This window comes from Mirounga angustirostris, unplaced genomic scaffold (assembly GCF_029215605.1).
Source record: "Mirounga angustirostris isolate CCGP_5_RB_7025 unplaced genomic scaffold, mMirAng1.0.hap1 SCAF_9, whole genome shotgun sequence".
Lineage (NCBI taxonomy): Eukaryota > Metazoa > Chordata > Mammalia > Carnivora > Phocidae > Mirounga > Mirounga angustirostris.
The window spans coordinates 32163992-32183956 of NW_026991717.1; the positions used below are offsets into that span (position 1 = coordinate 32163992).

The following is a 19965-nucleotide window of genomic DNA, read 5'->3' on the forward strand; positions in this document are numbered from 1 at the left end:
TCTCACATGAAATAAATTTAAAAGTGGTTATTGAGATAGTCTTGAGGATGTACTATGTGGTACCAGCTTCTCTCTTAGTGACCTTTTCCTTCCCTACCTGTTTTTCTCTAGCAGCGCAGTATTAGCCTTGGACATCAAATACTGATGTATTTGATATATGAAAATCTATATGATAGATTTTCAGTGCTTCAAGAACTAAAGAAATGGGTTTACTTCTTGAGAGAATTAATAGAATACACAAATCCCATCTTAGTTTAGGAGTCCCATATTATTGGAGACCAGCTGTTGGAGAAAGAGGTTCCAGGTCTGAGTGACTTCTAGTATAGTCATTCAGACTGCAGCGTCAGGAAATAGGATTAATATTAGGTTGAGGTTTAGATGTCTTTTCTCTTAAAGCGAAGTAAGAAAATGTTAGTAAAATCCGTTTTGGTAAGGTATCAACACAACCTTTTATTAAAGACTGGTTCCCTACCAAAAAGTTTTCCTCCCCTCTTTTAAGAAGTAGAAATGTAAATAAACTAAAACAGCCACATACGTTTATTCAGTTATGTAGCTGATAGGTATGGTTCTTAGGTTTGACCCCTCTGTAGGCAGCTCTTTTCCCTCATTCCATGTAATACAATGTCCCATTCACACTGCTCTGTTTTCCTCCAGATTCTCTTCAGGTTGCTTCCCCCTAGGGATGACATCATCGTAGGTCTGCCTCCCAAATCCTAGAGATGGGGTGGGGGGATGTAAACAGAAGAATCACCTATATAAGGACATTATGGCAGAGATTTTTAAAGTTCTTGAACATACATATGGGTACTGTGAGAGAGGAAATGACATTTAAGTTGAAGCCTAAAGGACTGGGGGTGTTTGTTTATCCACAGCTTTATCTAAAAGGTAGTTTTATTTATTATATGACATGTTTGGCCTTTGCGCCACTGGGGAGGAGGGATTTTTTTTTTTTTTTTTTGCTAGTTCCCCTATGTGCATACATAATCACCTTTAAATCTGCTTTTTCAATTCCCCAGATATAAAGGATTTACTATTACTAGCTGAAAAAGGACCATGTCAGTATCATGGGCTCTTACCTTATAGGAGGAATGCAAAATGATGGAAATGGTTTCTGCTCTTACAATCATAGGAGGGGCCTGAGGAGGGAACATAGATTTACAACTATCTACAAGGGTAAGAAATGAGTACTATGATGGTTTTCACGCCATGTTTATTGAATACCTACTATATACCAAGCGTTGTGCCAGGTACTTGATAATAGAGCAGTAAATAGGAGAAACAGATTTGGAGCCTGAAGAAATTGGAGTTAGGATCACAATTTAGGAAGCTATCTGGTGTAGTTATAACTTTTTTTTTTTTTAAAGATTTTATTTATTTATTCATGAGAGACAGAGAGAGAGAGAGAGAGAGGCAGAGGGAGAAGCAGGCTCCCAAGGAGCAGGGAGCCTGATGTGGGACTCGATCCCAGGACCCTGGGATCATGACCTGAGCCAAAGGCAGACGCTTAACCATCTGAGCCACCCAGGCGCCCTGGTGTAGTTATAACTTAATAAGGATTTTAAATCAGGGTGGTAGCTATAAAAATGGGAAGAGATGACTTTGAGAATCACATTATTTAGGTGTAGTTACTAAATCAGTGAGGGAATGAGAACTCTTAGGAGGGCCATTTTACAGATTTCAGTGATGGTACCATTTGTGGGACAATTGGAGTCAGCAAAAAGAGGAGCTTGGTTCAGAAGGTACTGCATTTGGGGCACCTGGCCTGCTCAGTTAGTGGAGCACATGACTCTTGATCCCAGGGTTGTGAGTTTGAGCCCCAAGTTAGGTATAGAGATTAATTAAAATCTTAAGAAAAAAAAAAAACAAAAAACTACATTTGATTCTGGACCTGTCAAATTACAGGCATCAGTGGGTAGGATAGGCCTAGAGTTCTGAAAAGAGAGAGCCTAAGACTAAAGAATTTAAGGTTTGAAACAGCAAAAAGCGAGATTTCTAAGGAACCATTTGGAGGCAAATGTAAAGTAGGCTAATGGCTGAAATTGCAGAGGGCAAGAGAGGAGTAACTTTTATAGAAAATGTCAAACATTACAAAGATACAAGTAGTATTCCCAGGTCTACTTCAGCAATTATTAGTACATGGACACACTTTTCATCTATATCCTCATTTACCGCCACTCCAAATATTTTGAAGATCTATTTATTTATTAGAGAGAGAGAGTGGGTAGGGGGAGCAGAGGGAGAAAGAATCTTCAAGCAGGCTCCCTGCTGAGTGCAGAGCCCGATGGAGGGCTCAGTCTCAAAACCCTGAGATCATGACCTGAGCCAAAATCAAGAGTCAGCAGCTTAACCAACTGAGCCACCCAGGCGCCCCTCCAAATATTTTGAATCAAATCTCAGGTATCATGTCATTTCATCTGTAAATAAATATTTTGGAGTATCTCCAAAGTATATTTAGGCACAACTGCAATAAAGTCTTAAACTTTTTTTTTTTTAAGGAATTTTTGGTGGTGGTCTTTTTTCCTTAAAATAAAAATATCTTGGGCGCCTGGGTGGTTCCAGTCGTTAAGCGTCTGCCTTCAGCTCAGGTCATGATCCCAGGGTCCTGGGATCGAGTCCCACATCGGGCTCCCTGCTTGGCGGGAAGCCTGCCTCTCCCTCTCCCACTCCCCCTGCTTGTGTTCCTGCTCTCGCTATCTCTCTCTCTGTCAAATAAATAAATAAAATCTTTAAAATATATATATATATATATATGTATATATATCTTTACTCGGTTTTCTCTATTTTATTTGTGTGTGTATGTATGTATGTGTTTGTTTATTTATTTTTGAGAGAAGAGGGAGAGCACGAGAGACAATACACAAGTCCGGGGTGAGGGAGAGAGAATCTCAAGCAGGCCCAGCGCTGAGCCGACGTAGGGCTGGATCCCACAACCCTGAGATCGTGACCCAAGCCAAAATCAAGAGCGGATGTTTAACTGACTGAACCACCCAGGCGCTCCTGGGTTTTCTCATTTTAAAGATGATACACGTTCATGAAACAATAAAAGTACAAGAATAAAACACCTGAAATTCCCCACCCAGTTACAACTACTACTAGTATTCTGATGACCCATCTTTCCAGATGTTTCTCCTTTGTGCATGTGTAATACTTTGCATGCTGTTTTACAAACCTGTTTATCTCCCCTTTGCTAGGTCTATACTATTGTAGACAATTCTCTGTATCAATTAATACACATCTGTCTCCTGCTTTTTAATGGGGCATAATATTCCATGGTTTGGGTGTTTGAGCTTGGGTGATGACTTTTATAATGAACTTGTGGCTGAATTAGAGGTGATGAAGAAGGGATTCTAGGAAATTGAGGCAGGAGGGAGGAGTCCTGATAATTGAGTCCTGGGACACCTGGGTGGCTCAGTTGGTTAAGTGTCTGCCTTAGGCTCATGTCGTGATCCCAGGGTCCTGGGATCGAGTCCCACAATGGGCTCCTTGCTCAGCGGGGAGCCTGTTTCTCCCTCTGCCTGCTGATCCCCCTGCATGTGCTTGCTCACTCTTGCTCTCTCTGACAGACAAAAATCTTTTTTTTTTTTTTTTTTAAATATTATTTGAGAGAGAGAGAATACATGAGAGGGGGGAGGGTTAGAGGGAGAAGTAGGCTCCTCGCTGAGCAGGGAGCCCGATGCAGGACTCAATCCAGGGACTCCAGGATCATGACCTGAGCCGAAGGCAGTCGCTTAACCAACTGAGCCACCCAGGCACCCTGACAGACAAAAATCTTAAGGAAAAAAAAAAAGTCACAAGAGGGTAATTGGAAAGATGGTGGTAAAGAAAGTGTTGGGGGCGCCTGGGTGGCTCAGTTGGTTGGGTGACTGCCTTCAGCTCAGGTCATGATCCTGGAGTGCCGGGATCGAGTCCCACATTGGGCTCCCTGCTCGGCAGGGAGTCTGCTTCTCCCTCTGACCCTCCCCCCTCTCGTGCTCTCTCTCTCTCATTCTCTCTCTCAAATAAATAAATAAAATCTTAAAAAAAAAGGAAAAGAAAAAAGAAAATGTTGGCATTTCTTTAACACACTGGAGATTTCGTATGGAGCTGGAAAGAATTGGTAGCTAGCTGGAAGTTACTGTTTTCTTTACATCTTTTTTTTTGGAAAATTTTATTTATTTATTTGACAGAGACAGCTAAAGCAGGAACACAAGCAGGGATAGTGGGAGAGGGGGAAGCAGGCCTCCCGCTGAGCAGGGAGCCTGATGTGGGGCTCGATCCCAGGACCTTGGGATCATGACCTGAGCCGAAGGCAGACACTTAACAACTGAGCCACCCAGGCGCCCCTGTTTTCTTTACATCTTAAGTTCTGTTGAGATTTCTAAATTTTGTTTTTGCCTAAGTAAGTCATTTGTGCTACTAGAAACAGATGGGTGCTCGAAGTTTATTGTAAATGCTAACTTTTAGACCCCTTAAAGTTTGTTACAACAGTACCTTAGACTGCAGAAATGAGCACTGCCTTTTAAATTGCTCTCAATGGGGCGCCTGGATGGCTCAGTTGGTTAAGCATCTGCCTTTGGCTCAGGGCATGATCCCAGGGTCCTGGGATCCAGCCCCGCATTGGGCTCCCTGCTGAGCAGGGAGCCTCCTTCTCCCTCTCCCTCTGCTGCTCCCCCTGCTTGTGCCCTCTCTCTGTCAAATAAATAAATAAAATCTTTTTTTAAAAAAAATAAATTGCTCTCACTGTGTATCTCCTTTATCTCCAAGATAAGGGTGGCAAACTATATAGCTCTTGGGCCAAAGGCCATCACTTGTCTTTCTCCTGCCCACAAGCTAAGAGTTGTTTTGTACATTTTTAAATGGTTGGAAATCAGTAAAAAGATTTTGTGACAGGAAATTATATGAAATTCAAAATTCATTGCCTGTAAGCAAGGTTTTGTTGGAACACTGCCACATACTCATTTGCATATTATCTATGGCTGCTTTTTGAGTTTTTATTTTTTAAGTTTTTTTTAAGATTTATTTAGGGGCGCCTGGGTGGCTCAGTCGTTAAGCGTCTGCCTTCGGCTCAGGTCATGATCCCGGGGTCCTGGGATCGAGCCCCGTATCAGGCTCTCTGCTCAGTGGGGAGCCTGCTTTTCCCTCTCCCTCTGCCTGCTGCTCCCCCTGCTTGTGTTCTCTCTCTCTCTCCTCTGTCAAGTAAATAAATAAATAAATAAATAAATCTTTTAAAAAAAAGATTTTATTTATTTGACAGAGAGACAGCAAGAGAAAACACAAGCAGAGGGAGTGGGAGAGGGAGAAGCAGGCTTCCCGTGGAGCAGGGAGCCCGATGTGGGGCTCGATCCCAGGACCCTGGGATCATGACCTGAGCCAAAGGCTCAGCGACTGAGCCACCCAGGCGCCCCTAAATAAAATCTTTAAAAAAAAAAAAAAAGATTGATTGATTGATTTTGTCAGAGAGAGAGCACACAAGCAGGGGGAGCGGCCGGCTTAATGACTGAGCCACCCAGGCGCCCCTAAATAAAATCTTAAAAAAAAAAAAAGATCTATCTATCTATCTATCTATCTATCTATCTATCTATCTATCTATCTATCTATCTATCAGAGAGAGAGAGAGAACACACAAGCAGGGGGAGCGGCCGCCAGAGAGAGAAGCAGACTCCCCACTGAGCAGAGATCATGACCTCAGCTAAAGGCAGACGCTTAACCAACTGAGCCACCGAGGCATCCCATTAAGTTTTTGTGTTTTTTTTTTTAAGATTTACTTATTTGAGAGAGAGTGGAGTGCATGTGCAAGTGCAGCGGGGAGGAGCAGAGGGAGTCTTAAGGCAGATTCCATGCTGAGCATGGTGCTTGATCTCAGGATTCTGAAATCACAACCTGAGCTGAAACCAGAAGTCAGATGCCTAACCGACTGCACCACCCAGGCACCCCTGTTTTTTTGAGTTTTTAAAAAATTGTGGCTAAAAACACAATACATAAAATTTGCCATCTTAACCATTTTTAAGTGTGTAGTTCAGTGGCATTAAGTACATTTGCATTGTGCAGTCTCTATGGCTGCTTTTGCAGTACTGTGGCAGAGCTGAGTAGGTGGGATAGATATCCACAAGTCCACAAAGTCAAAATTTTCTATCTGACCATTTACAGGAAAAGTTTGTCAACCCCTATTCTAAAATAATGGAAATTATTTTCAAAGCAAGCAAACTTCTGAATCATAGGACTATTACTAAGAGGCAGAGGTGACTAAATCTAATAAATCTCTTATTCCTATCAAATGCCTGTTTTGTCATGTCAATTCCCCCACTGTCTATAAGTCAAATTTGATTGATTACTATGCTGGAGAAAATAGGTTATCTTTTAGCTTAATGGACCCTAGTTCTACCTAAAAGAAGTAGATGATAATTAATGTTCACAATTTAAAGAAAAATATGCTTCCAAAGCTTGATGATGGAAGGGGCTTCTACCCTAACAGAATGGGGTCTCGAGCTTTTTCTTTCCTTATTCTCTTATTTTTAAAAATTAAAAACTAATTAATAGTTTGTTACATTTGTTTTATTCCTAGTATATATACACTTTTTTCCTCAACCATTTTTTTTTTAAGATTTTATTTATTTATTTGACAGAGACAACGTGAGAGGGAACACAAGCAGGGGGAGTGGGAGAGGGAAAAGCAGGCCCTCCACTGAGCAGGGAGCCCGATGCGGGGCTCGATCCCAGGACCCTGGGATCATGACCTGAGCCGAAGGCAGATGCTTAACAACTGAGACACCCAGGCGCCCCTTCCTCAACCATTTGAAAGTAAATTGCAGACATGGCATTTTACCCCTAAATACTTAAGCAGATATCTTAAAATAAGGACTTTCTCTTCCTACATTACCACAATACTGTTAATATATTTCAAGAAGTTTGCCATAAGATATATACAGTCAGTTTTTCTGAAGAGTCCAGGCCAGTGGTGTAGAATGCCTTACAGTCTGCACTCTTGTTTCCTCATGATTAAAATCCAGTTAAACATTTTTGGCAAGAATACTACACAGATGAGGGGTGCCTGGCTGGCTCAGTCAGTAATGTGTGACTCTCAGGGTTGTGAGTTTGAGCCCCACATTAGGTGTAGAGATTACTTTAAAAAATTAAAAATTAAGGGGCGCCTGGGTGGTGGTGTCTGACTTCAGCCCAGATCATGATCTTAGGGCCCTGGGATTCAGCCCTGCCTTGGGCTCCACACTCAGCGGGGAATGTGCTTCTCCCTCTCCCTTTTCCCCTCCCTCTGCTCGTGCTGTCTCTCAAATAAAACCTTTTTTAAAAAATAAATAAAAATTATAAAGAATACTACACAGATGATGTGAAATTCCAGTTAGATCCCCTCAAGATGGATGTGATGTCAGTATGTCCTAGCATCTTTGTATATTTACCCATCAGCTGATGGGAGACAATAATGTAATAATAAAATGAAGAAATGGGGCTTTTTTCTCTGTGCGTACATCCCTGGTGTGTCTTCCTAATAAGGATACTATTCCTATTGGATTAGGGCCCCACCCTTATGACCTCATTTAATCACTTAAAGGCTTTATCTCTCAACTGTTACACTGGGGGGTTAGAGCTTAAACATATGAATGGGGGTTGGGGTTGGATAAAATTCAGTCTATAACATTAAACGCACACACCTGACTAGTACAAAAACAGGACAGGCTTTTGAAGCAGATAAGGATTCAACCCTCACCTCTACAACTTTGTGGTCTTCGGCAGATCGGTTAATCCCTGTCACCCTCACTTCACTTTCCTTACACATATGTGAAATGGGTATGATAGTGCCACATAAGGATGTTGTGAGGATTGGGAAATAAATCTTCCCTGGAAGGAAGTGACATGAATTAATGTGGGGGTGAAAGTGAAGCTGGTGACCTGGGACCTCACAAAAGACCCGCAGATTCATGTAGTTATCTGCTCTACCAATAATGGGAGAAGTCAAAGGTTAGAGTATGAAACCTGTGAGATGTGAAAAGAGTTTCAGAGGGAAGTAGCAGGATTGAATTGAATAAGACACAATGGAAAGATATACCATGCTCACGGATGGAAAAATTAACTCTCGATGAACATGATGCAGAAATCCTCAACAAAATATTAGCAAACTGAATTTAAGAATACATTAAAAGGATCATGTTCCATGATCAAGTGAGATTTATTCCAGGGATGCAAGGAGATTCGACGTCTGCAAATTACAATCAACCTGATACACCACAGTAACAAATTAAGGATAAAAATTATGTGATCATCTCAACAGATGCAGGAAAAGCATCTGGCAAAATTCAAGATCTATATATGATAAAACCTCAACAAAGTGTGTCTAGCGTGAACGTATCTCAACATAATAAAGGCCATAGATGACAAGCCTGCAGCTAACATCACACTCAAAAGTGAAAAACTGAAAGTAAGATCAGGAACAAGACAAGGATGTCCACTCTACTTTTATTCAACACAGTATTGGAAGTCCTAGCCAGACCAATAATAAAAGGCCTCCATATGGGAAAGTAGAAGTAAAACTGTCACTATTTTAAGATGATCTATTATATATAGATAATCCTAAAGACTCCCAACAAAATCTGCTAGAACTAATGAATGATTTTGGTAAAGTTGCAGGATACAAAATCAATATACAAAAATCTGTTGTTTCTATACACTAACAACTATCAGAAAGAAAACAATCCCGTTTACAATTGCTTCAAAAACAAAATACCTAGGAATAAAGGAGGTGAAAACTTTCTGAAAACTGTAAGACTTTAACGAAAGAAATTGAATAAGACACAAATGGAAAGATATACCATGCTCATGGATTGAAAGAATATTGTTAAAATGTACATACTACCCAAAGCAATCTATAGATTCAATGCAATCCCTCCCAAGATCCCAACAGCATTTTTCACAGAAATAGAACAAAGCATCTTAAAATAAGTATGAAACCACAAAAGACCCTGAATGGCTAAAGCAATCTTTTTTTTTTTTTTTTTAAGATTTTATTTATTTATTTGACAGAGAGAGACACAGCAAGAGAGGGAATACAAGCAGAGGGAGTGGGAGAGGGAGAAGCAGCCTTTCCACAGAGCAGGGAGCCCAACGCGGGGCTCAATCCCAGGACCCTGGGATCATGACCTGAGCCAAAGGCAGACGCTTAACGACTGAGCCATCCAGGCGCCCCAGCTGAAGCAATCTTGAGAAAGAACAAAGTTGGTGGCAACCTGCTCCCTGATTTCAAACTATATTTCAAAGCTGTAGTAATCAAAACAGTATGGTATTGGCATAAAAACATTTTAGGTCAATAGAACACAATAGAGAGCCCAGAAATAAACCCACATATGTATGGTCAACTAATTTACAACAAAGGAGACAAGAATATACTGTGAGGAAAGGACAGTCTCTTCAATAAATGGTGTTGAGAAAAACCGGACAGCCACACTCAAAAGAATGAAACCAGACCACTATCTTACACCATACACAAAAATTAACTCAAAATGGATTAAAGCCTTGAATGTAAGACCTAAAACTATAAAACTCATAGAAGAAAACATTGGCAGTAAGCTCCTTGACACTGGTCTTGTTGATGATTTTTGGATCTGACACCAAAAGCAAAGGCAACAAAAGCAAAAATAAATGGAACTACATCAAACTAAAAAGCAGAACAGCGGGTGCCTGGGTGGCTCAGTCAGGCATCTGACTCTTGATTTCGGCTTGGGTCATGATCTCAGGATCGTGAGATTGAGCCCTGCGTTGGGCTCCACGCTCAGCAGGGAGTCTGCTTGACATTCTCTCCCTCTCCCTCTGCCCCTCCTCCTGCTCATGGGTGTGTGTGTGCTCTCTAAAATTAAAAAAAAAAAAAAAACTTTTTAAAATAGCTGAACAGGGGCGCCTGGGTGGCTCAGTCGTTAAGCGTCTGCCTTCAGCTCAGGTCATGATCCCAGGGTCCTGGGATCAAGCCCCGCATCAGGCTCCCTGCTCCGCAGGAAGCCTGCTTCTCCCTCTCCCACTCTCCCTGTTTGTGTTCCTTCTCTCGCTGTGTCTCTGTCAAATAAACAAATAAAATCTTTAATAAAAAATAAAAGTGGACAGAAAATGGGGTCCCTGGGTGACTAGGTTAAGTGTCCAACTCTTTTTTTTTTATTATTTATTTTATTTATTTATTTGACAGCACAGATAGGCAGAGCAGAAGGCAGAGGGATCGAGCCCTGTGTTGGGCTCCACGTTGAGCTAGGAGCCTGCTTGAGATTCTCTCTCTCCTTCTCCCCCTGCCCCTCCCCTCCCATTCACACTCTCTCTAATTAAAAAATGGGTAGAGGACCCTAATAGACAATTTTCCAAAGAAGGCATACAGATGGCCAATAGGCACATGAAAAGGTGCTCAAATCACTAATCAGGGAAATGCAAATCAAAACCGTAGAGAGATTTCCACCTTACACCTGTTAGAATGGCTATTCTCAAAAAGACAAGAAATAACAAGTGTTGGCAAGGATGTGGAGAAAAGAACCCTCGTGTGGGGATGCAAACTGGTGCAGCCACTATGAAGAACAGTATAGAGTTTTCCTCAAAAAATTAAAAATAGAACTCCTGTATGATCCAGCAATTCCACTTCTGGGTATTTATCCAAAGACAATGAAAACATTAATCTGAAAAGATATATGCACCCCCCCCCCATGTTCACCGCAGCATTATTTATAATAGCCAAGATATGGAAACAACCTAAGTGTCCATCGATGGATGAATGGATAAAGAAAAAATGGCATATATATAGAATAGAATACTATTCAGTCATAAAAAGAATGAAATCTTGCCATTTGCAACAACATGGATGGAGCCCTGAGAGGGCATTATGCTAAGTGAAATAAGTTGGACCGAGAGACAAATATTGTATGATCTCATATGTGGAATTAAAAAACAAACGGGCACTAGACTAGCTTAGTAGAGCATGTGACTCTTGATCTCAGGGTGCTAAGTTTGAGCCCCACATTGGGTGCAGAGATTACTTAAAAAAATAAAAATAGCCTGGGTGGCTCAGTCAGTGAAGGGTCTCCCTTTGGCCCAGGTCATGATCCCAGGGTCCTGGAATTGAGCCCCGCATTGGGCTCCCCACTCAGTGGGGAATCTGCTTCTCCCTCTGCCCCTCCTCCAGCTCATGCTCTCTCTCTCAAATAAAATCTTTAAAAATAAATAAAAACAACAAACAAAAACACCAAGCTCATGGATACAGATTGGTGGTTGCCAGGGTGTGGCAAATAGATAAAAGGGATCAAAACTAGAGTTACAAAATAAACAAGGCAGTCCGCCCTTGGGAAGCGTAAAGCCAAGTGAGAATAAACACTAAGTTCCTAGAACACTCTAAGTTTTGTAAGGTTACTTTTTTTTTTTCTAAAGATTTTAAGTAATCTCTGCACCCACCCAGGGGCTTGAATTTACAACCCTGAGATCAAGAGTTGCATGTTCCCCCATTAAAGTTACATATCTTGAGCTCTTATATGCGAGGTGCCATTCCAAGCACTTTACAATTTAGCCTCACAATTCTGTTGGATAGGTACTATTATTATCTCCATTTCTCTGCTAAAGAAATGGAGATATAAAGAACTTAAATACCTGGCTAGTAAGTGACAGAACCTGTTCAATCACATAGTAATTAACTGAGCATTAATGATGGGAGATCTAGGAGGGGCATGAATGAGGGCACTCACACTCTTGCTACAAGTTCCTGGAGACTTTGTGACATCGTGTGGGTTCTGGTCACATTTTCTTTGGCCCTTGGTGAAGTCCCCATCAGTTTAACAGGCAGCATAACCATGAGAAAAACATGTCTTTGGAGTCCACAGGGAGCTGGATTCAAATCCCAGGGTTCCCACTTAACTGGTGAATTTGACCAAGTCAAAGCCTCACTTGCCTAATAGGAATAACAACCGGCTACACTGGGAAGTCATGAGGATTCAATATAAAGTTGAGCCAAATGGGGGCACCTGGGTGGCTCAGTCCATTAAGGGGGGGTGGAGTCTTGATTTCGGTTCAGGTCTTTGTCTCAGGGTCCTGAGTTCAAACCCCTAGATGCGCTCCACCCTAGGCCTGGAGCCTACTTTCAAAAAAAAAAAGTTGAGCCATATGAAATTGCTGTTTCTGGACGTCTAAAACGGGGGTCCGGGCGCCTGGGTGGTACAGTCGGTTAAGCGAAGGACTCTTGGTTTCCACTCGGTCATGATCTCAGGGTTGTGGGATCGGCCTGCTTCTCACTCTGCGCTCAGCAGGGAGTCTACTTGGGGTTCTCCCTCTCCCTCTGCCCCTCGTGCTCGTGCTCTATCTAAAATAAACAATTTTTTTTAAAGGGTGGAATCCACCAAAATAGTTAACGTTCCTCTGTGCTTCTGATTTTTCCAGTCTTAAATTTTTTTTCTTATCCTGCTTAAGGCATAGTACTGCTCAACTGTTTGGGTGGCCCTGGGGACTCAAAATTGCATATTGTTGATCTACCCTGTGGAGGCCAGTCAATTAGCCCCTGGCGGCCTCATGAGATTCGGCAATTCCTACAAGGATCTGGAGCTTCTTTCCAGCCAGTCACAAGCACATCCCTTGGGGGCCAGAGAAGTCAAGAGCCATGACATCTCCGTGCCCTGCCACACACAGACTCAGTGCACTTTCATCCTTCTTTCCACAGCCTATTTTGCACTTATTTTTCGCTATACGGCGGGCAGTGATGTTGGCTCCATTTTAAAATGTGCAAACTTGAAGGCTAGAGAGAGTCGCGCACCAAATAGTGTTGAAAGTAACGGGGGTTTGACGTTAGATGGATCAGCCCAGGCAATGCCTCTAGTGTCTGACCGGCTCAAAGGCCTTGAACCTCTCCGACCTGTTTCTTTTTCTGGAGAAGGGCGCTTAATATCTCCTTTCCTCATACAGCTCTTTTGGGTTCAACCCAGGTTCTCCAGGGCTCGCCTTTGGGAGCTCGGGATGTGGCGAGTTGACCCATGCGGAGAGCGAGTGCGCGCCGCGGGGGGTGGGGGGAAAGGGCTCCGCCCAGCGCGCGCACATGCATAAATATCGATATTTTCTTTACACTGGAGCCAGCACTGGCCTCGACATGCCCAGGTTCCGGCCGACTATAAGTACAGCGGTGTATCTCAAAATCCGGAACTTAAAGTACCCAGACCCAGGGAGTGCGGAACAATTGTGCTATCCCCACGGCAGGCGGGGCCGGAAAGCTTGGACGGATGAGGCCCGCGCCTGCGCGTCTCCATCTTTCTCGGAAGAGACCGCCTCCCTCCCCGCCCACGACTCGTAAGCCAAGAGGCGGGGCTCTGCGTCGCGGCGGGTCGTCGCGGGAGCATGGCGACCGCGGATTCCAGCGGGCCCGGGGTGCGGACGTCTACCCCGGGACCCCGGCCCGGCGGGACCCCGGACTGCGCAGCGGGAGCTGCGGGGCTGCCCTTCGGGCGAAGCGGCAGTGGAGTCCCCCTTTTGGGGGAGCGGCCCCCGGCGGTTGTGGAGAAGAGGGGACCGTACATGGTGACGCGCGCGCCTTCCATTCAGGCCAAGCTGCGTGAGTGCGGCCCGATGGGGGGTGTCTCTGCCTGGGCGGGCTACCTGGTCCCCTGGGCAGGCTCCGGAGCCCTGCCGGGGCGACCCCGAAGGGGCAGCTGCAGCCCGCTCGCGTCCCCGAAAATCTGTTCGGAGAGAGGGGGCTCCTGGCGTTTGGGAGACACGGCGGAGTGGGGAAGACCCCGCTGACCCGGGCCCTTTGACTTCCAGAGAAGCACCGGGACCTGGCCAAGGCTGTTCTGCGGAGAAAAGGCATGCTGGGGGCCTCGCCGAACCGCCGCGACTCTTCAGCGAAAAGGTCTCAGCAGGCGCCACCTCTGTGCAAGCAGTTTCCAGAAAAGGCCTTGGTCCTCGGGCTGGGAGACAAGAGTTCTCACGTTTTAAGACCGAGCTAGTGATTCACCTGACGCCAACCCGTCTTTTTCGCTAGTTTAAAATGGGAAGAGGAATGACCTTTTCTTTGCCTTTAAGGATGTAATGATGTCAAGGAAAGGGCTTTGGAATAACAGCTTTGTCAGTGCATGGGATCATCCTCTGGGAGCAGCACAATGGCTGGTTTCCCTAGGAGTGAGGATAGAAAGCAGTGTGGGAACAGCCAGTGCTGTGTTTCTTTTTCAACAGAATGGTAAACTCTGAGGGCTGGATAGGACCTTATCCAGCGCCTCTTATAGATAAGAGCTCAAACTCAAGAGAGGTGAAGAAGAGATTTGCCCCAGGACTTGCAGTTTTTCTGTTCTCTGGTTAAAGTAAGGTGAAGTGGGGGAGCTTTCCCTTACTCGAAAGAGTAGGTGTTTCGTCAGGAGCAGTAGGGGGAGTGGTGTGGGAAAGTGCATATTCCCAGGGGCTGTAGCCAGATACAGGGCAGGCAGCGGTGGCTGTGTGACAGGTAGAAGGCAAGACAGGAGTACTACAGTCAGTTCTTTTTCCATAAGAGCAAGAACTCTGGCTTTCCCTGTGAAATGTTGCTTTATCTATGCTTGGTCTCTTCCCCATCTCCTCTCAGGTCAGTGAAGTTTAACAAGGGCTATACTGCCCTTAGTCAGAGTCCAGATGAAAACCTGGTGTCCCTCGACTCTGACAGGTGAGTGCTCTCCTGGAAAATATCCCTTGGGGAGTGACTTGGGTAAAACTGCAGATCTCTTCCAAGACCCTTCATGCATGTTCCAGAGCTGTCTTCAGAGCATTATCCCTTCCCAGGATAGCTTGGTTAGAGGACTCAGGTGATCATGCTGCTCTTCGATTTGGAACACTAACCTTGTGTGGGGGAATCCTCCTCCCCTGTTATATCTTCACTGTTAGTGACAGTGACCCCGTCCCTGCTAGAGCCAATAGAACGAGTCAGTGGTACTCATGACAGATTCTGGGCTTGAGTTCTGTGATGGTCTTTGTTTCCCAAGTCCTCCAGACCCCCTTGCATGCTCTCCACCTTGCCATTTGCAGCTGGGCTTCACAGGCATCCCCCTGAACTGACTGTTTTCCTCTTCTCCTAGTGATGGGGAGCTGGAATCCAGATACTCCTCCGGGTATTCCTCTGCAGAGGCAAGTCCAGAGCGCCTTTCTGCACGGGGCCAGGCTGCAGGCAGCGTCACCGCCACTGCCAAATGCTTGTCTTGTGCCTGCTGTATGCACGGCACTGTGCCAGACTTCCGGTCTGTTCTCCAATCTTCTATTCTGCCCTACTCCCCCAGCAGAGGTATAGGTGTCTGAGGAAAGCTGTCGAAAATCCAAGAGACCATAGACCCTTAGGGCTGAAAGGACCTCATAAGTCTTCTAGCCCAGGTGACCACTTAGAAAAGGAATCCTCTTGAAAAATCCCACCTAAGTGTTTACCAGCCTCTGCTTGCTTGAATGCTTCTTGTAACTGGGTACTCACGCCCTCCAAGAAGCCCTGCTGCCTACCCTTATTCCAACACACACACACACACACACACACACAAATTCCTTCGTCAGGTAGCTCTTAGAGAAGTCTTCCTTATTAATTTGAAATGTCTCCTACAGGATGGACTCAGTGGTCCTAGGCCTGCCCTCCAGTGTCACCCAGTAATTCTAGTGTCCCTTCCTTTGATTGCCTTTTTTTTTTTTTTAATTTTTTTTAAAGATTTTTTTTTTTTTTTATTCATGAGAGAGCGAGAGAGAAAGGCAAAGGGAGAAGCAGGCTCCCAAGGAGCAGGGAGCCCGATGCAGGACTCGATCCCAGGACCCTGAGATCATGACCTGAGCCGAAGGCAGACGCTTAACCATCTGAGCCACCCAGGCGCCCCCTTTGATTGCCTTTTATCTGAGATCAGCATTCCTGTCTCTCCCCTGGCCATTCTCCACCAAGCTTGCTTTCTTCCAGGCCAAACAACTTGTGTTCCTTCAGTTGTTCCATCAATGAGAGCTCAGACTGAGATACCAGTGGGCTGGCCTTTTGCACACATTTCCAGAGTGACGGTCCCAGACAGAGACACAGGGACGGAAAGATCTGTCATGTGCAGCTTACTGCCTTAGATAGAGGCAGAGTGCTGGAGACATGACTGTACGCCACTGGTATTTTTTCCTTGTTCTGGAAACCCTTGGCCACACCCCGAGTGTCTGCCAAAGAGAATAGAAGCAGTTTGTAAATTTTATCCTCCTTGAATATCTGGGTGCCTGAGATTGTTAAAACTAAGAAAAGAAAAATTAGCCAAGAGCCAGAGAAAGTCCTATGGTATTCCCAATCTCCTGTTTCTTCTGCTCAGCGGAACTGGTAAAGCGAGGCTGACAGGTTCCACTTTGCAGGGAGCAAGCTCTGCTGGCATAAAGGCTAACGTGTTTAACCGGCAGGCGGACAAAGCTGCTCCCCACTCTGTTCCTACATAACTCATCTTCTACCCCATTGTTCTGGTATCGTTGTCCCATATTCTTCAGCCTTTACAGGGACCAGTGGGTCAGGCCATTGACTTTCAAATGTAATCTGGAATCTGATATTTACATCAGATGCCTTAGGATTCTTTAGTGAGAACAGCTCCCCTGGGGGTTAGTGACACTGCAGCCTGGACAGTACTGGCTCGGGCTGCTTGGGGCCCCTCATTGCTGGGTGGGGGCACTTCCTCATGTAGTCCAGTGATGTGTGGAGTTGGCCTGAGGGTGGAGCGTGAACAGGAAGCTCTGGTAAGGGAATGTAGGTCTGCCCTTTGGGCAGCAGTTATTTCTGCTTTGCCACCTGGCTTATAGTTCTCTCCTCTTCTGCTCTTAGCAGGTGAACCAGGATGTGAGCCGGCAGCTGCTCCAGGATGGGTATCACCTGGATGAGATTCCAGATGATGAGGACTTGGACCTCATTCCTCCCAAGCCTATGGCCTCTTCAACGTGCTCCTGCTGCTGGTGCTGTCTTGGGGACTCTTCCTTCTGTACCCTCCAGTAGACATAACCCCCTAAGATGGGCCCTGCTCACCATGCCTGCAGAGCGCTGTTGGCCCTTCTTAGGTCACAGAGTGCAGTGAGGACTGCTGTGAGCCCCAGAATCACTGGCGGCACTGACTCTCTGGGAAGGTCAATGACCTGCAGTTATGCCTTACCTGGTGCTTCTCAGGCCAGAGGCCCCCATCTGGGCCATAGGGTGACAGGTGGAATTCTGCAGTTTTCCTCTGCTATTAGAGCAGAGTTTGGAAAAACCACTTTAATAAGGGCAGGAACAGAGGAATCCTGATGCTTGTGGTGACAGAGTTGGCTAAGGAAATCTTGCAGACACCTTGACTGGTATTTGTCCTGCTCAATGGAGGGAGAAAGAGCTTTTGTGCCCGGGCTATGCTGGACGGTGTTGTATGGAAGCAGAAAATAGCACTTTATGGCTCGCAGCTGGGAGTCTTTGGAAACTAGCTGAACTATTTGGGACCAGTTTAAGAAATTCCATAATGCTCCGTCTTCCTGGCTCTACAATGGGACCCTCAAGAATGCATAAAGCAAGGCCCTTTGGCTCTCTTCCCCTTGCACCTGTTTGGCCCTGGCAGGGAATACAGCCCGCTGCTTGATGGCACAGCAAGATCAAGGCTTCCAGAATCCCTGGACCCAGAGCATCCCCAGCTGGCTCAAACTGGGTGGGTTTAGTGACTGTGGTCAGCCCACCCCTAGTTAGAGAAAAATTGCTCCACTATGTACATATTTATTTATTTGTCTTTCCTTGGTTACCATTCCTTGTCTTGGTCTTAGCTAGTTCAACACCCAGTCTTTGAGTGTAAAGTTTGGGTGAAGGGACTGGAGTTCGCCCCAGAAGCCTGCAGGTTTGGGTGACCAGCAGAGGGAGCTGCAGGGAGCGGTCAGGTGCCTTCCTATTTAGCTTTTGAAACTTGAGAATAGCGATGGGTGAGAAGTGTATGGCACAGCGGTGTGGGCTGTACATCCTACGTGTCAGGATGCCAGCATGGGGAGGAGGGACGTGTGCCAGCTCCCAGGGCCCCTGCCTGAGGAGATAATCGCCCACTGCAGAGGGCTTCTCTTCACTCCAGCATGGGCCTCCCCGCAGATACTGAGGATTGGGCTTTACGGTAACCCTGTGGGGCAGCCCAGCCTCAGCCCTCAGCGTGAACACAGCTGAGACAGGCATCATCTCCCCAGGGACCATGCTAGTTCACCCCACCTCCGATGGTATCTTGCTCTTCCAGTCCTCTCTAGAATTGTTTTCAGCGGTTCCTTTTTTTGGCCTCACCTAGAGCCGTGGCGAGGACTGGAGGAGTGTGGACACGGTTCCCAGCCTAAGGGGCGTGGTAGTTAGGATTGGGGTGTGGGCCCCACATGGGAAGTGCCTGATCTGGTGATTTATTTGATGTCCTGTGGCCTCTAGAGGAATGAGGGATCACATGGACTCTTGTTTTACCCAGTGAGGTGACTGGGAGGCTGAGAAGGTCCGTTAGAAAGACCTTGTCAGACGACGAGGGTAATGTGTCGGTGCTTGACTGGCCTCTGTCTTGGTGCTGCTGTCAAATCTAAAAGTTAAGAATATATGGCACCCAGGGGGCTGTGGTTAACATTTTAGAATCTAGCGGCATCACAGGAGGGAGACGGGACAGAGGCCACGGGCACCTCAGGTTGGGGTCTGGGGAATCAGGGATGCACACTGTTCCAGGAGTGGGACTCTGCAGTGCCACACGGGTGCCTCACCTGCCGAGCACCTGGTGCCCATGCCTGCAGGCAGGGAGGACAGAAGAACGTCTTCATCCTGAACCCCTCGCCCCTCCATAGAGACTATTTTCAGGCCTTTCTGGTTTCTGCAGAGGTGCCGAAGTGCACACGAAGAGAGGGCACAGATGCGGGGCAGTGTAGAGAGACGGTGGTGGTAGCAGGAAGCCGCATGGGGCCACGTTATGTGTGGGGGAATTGGACAGGACAGAACAGCCTGAGCATTTAGCAGCAGCTGTGGGTGAAGGTGGCAGCAGGACCCCAAGACCGAGGCCCCCAGATGGTTGTTACTTTAAGTAAACACTGATCCTGGAGAGGATGTTCCAGGACTGGCTGACTCCGTGCGGAAGGCATTATCTTCATGGGGAAATTTGGAGGAACAGGGCAGCTAGGCAGGGTAGGAATGGTCTGTTGTTTGGGGCGAGAGGTCCCAGGCTAAAATGTCACCAGTAAAGGCATCAAGGTGCCTAGGGCCGAAGTGCCTTAATTCAGAGTGCTAGGTATTCTGCAGGTGACAGTGTCCTGGGGAGAGAGGGGTGTATTCACAGTTAACCTCACAGAGGGGAGTATGTGTATGGTGTTTACAGAGTACAGAACTCTTGGCTTAGGCTTCTACAGCTCTGGAAGTTTCTAAGAATAAATACAATCATGCTAGTTGAGCTGTCTCTGTGTTGCAATAGGATTTTAAGCAAGGCCTAGACCACAGCCCTCTGATTCTGAAATGAAAAGCCTAACAGCCCCAGCTGTGGCCATTCCTCCTAGGATCTCCCGCTCCCTGCTATTCCCAGTGGGCATCATTTTCAGGCCTGCATCATTGGAGGGAGCACACCTTTAGCATTTCTCTTAGATGGCATTCCTTTTGGCAGACCCTTTGCTTTTCCAGGTCATCTTTTGTTTTTTAGCTGAACAAAATTTGGAGGCCAAAAAAAAAACCCAGAACAGATTGGCCAGAACTTTTTTGAAGGTAGTTTCCTGGATTTCCCTTGTGCAGGGGGTCTAGAATGGGCAGCAGCCCGGAAAGATCCTTTTGTGCCAGTCTAAACCCTTACTCCACAGGAAGGAGTGAACAGCCTGCGGCTCTGCTTAGTCTGGGGTGACAGGATCTCAGACAGCTGTGCCACCTCCTACGGAGGTGTATCCATGTCTAAAGGGTAGGCACAGGGCGAGTAGATGTCCTATATACTTTCTGCCATTTTAGAAAATGTAGCTAGGTTTCTCTTCACAACACAAATGGGGTCGTCCTGTCCCCGAATCCCCGTATGTATAATGACTGAACGTGTTCTAAAGAAGTGG

General features: G+C 45.9%; 1 protein-coding gene across 7 annotated transcripts; it reads left to right on the plus strand.

Annotated features, from left to right (window-relative positions):
- The first annotated feature begins 30 nt into the window (after positions 1-30).
- On the plus strand, positions 31-19329 carry FAM219B (family with sequence similarity 219 member B). Of its 7 annotated transcripts, XM_064570140.1 has the most exons (6): positions 31-1173; positions 13066-13537; positions 13747-13834; positions 14540-14617; positions 15027-15229; positions 16754-16871. In XM_064570140.1, the coding sequence occupies exons 2-6, from the start codon at positions 13324-13326 to the stop codon at positions 16807-16809; spliced, it is 639 nt and encodes a 212-aa protein (XP_064426210.1). In that variant the 5' UTR covers positions 31-1173; positions 13066-13323; the 3' UTR covers positions 16810-16871. The 7 variants fall into 7 exon arrangements, 6 of the variants coding, with proteins under 6 accessions (XP_064426210.1, XP_064426209.1, XP_054369407.1 ...); XM_064570139.1 differs by lacking the exon at positions 31-1173 and having other exon boundaries at positions 11298-13537; XR_010404948.1 differs by lacking the exon at positions 31-1173 and having other exon boundaries at positions 11316-13537; positions 15027-15315; positions 16754-16889.
- Positions 19330-19965: the final 636 nt, after the last annotated feature.

Bases quoted from the DNA above. Each gene is read 5' to 3' on its own strand.
- FAM219B (XM_064570140.1), top strand. From the start codon at position 13,324: ATGGCGACCGCGGATTCCAGCGGGCCCGGGGTGCGGACGTCTACCCCG. The intron at 13,538-13,746 runs GTGAGTGCGGCC...TTTGACTTCCAG, and splicing joins TTCCATTCAGGCCAAGCTGC to AGAAGCACCGGGACCTGGCC. The intron at 13,835-14,539 runs GTCTCAGCAGGC...ATCTCCTCTCAG, and splicing joins CGCGACTCTTCAGCGAAAAG to GTCAGTGAAGTTTAACAAGG.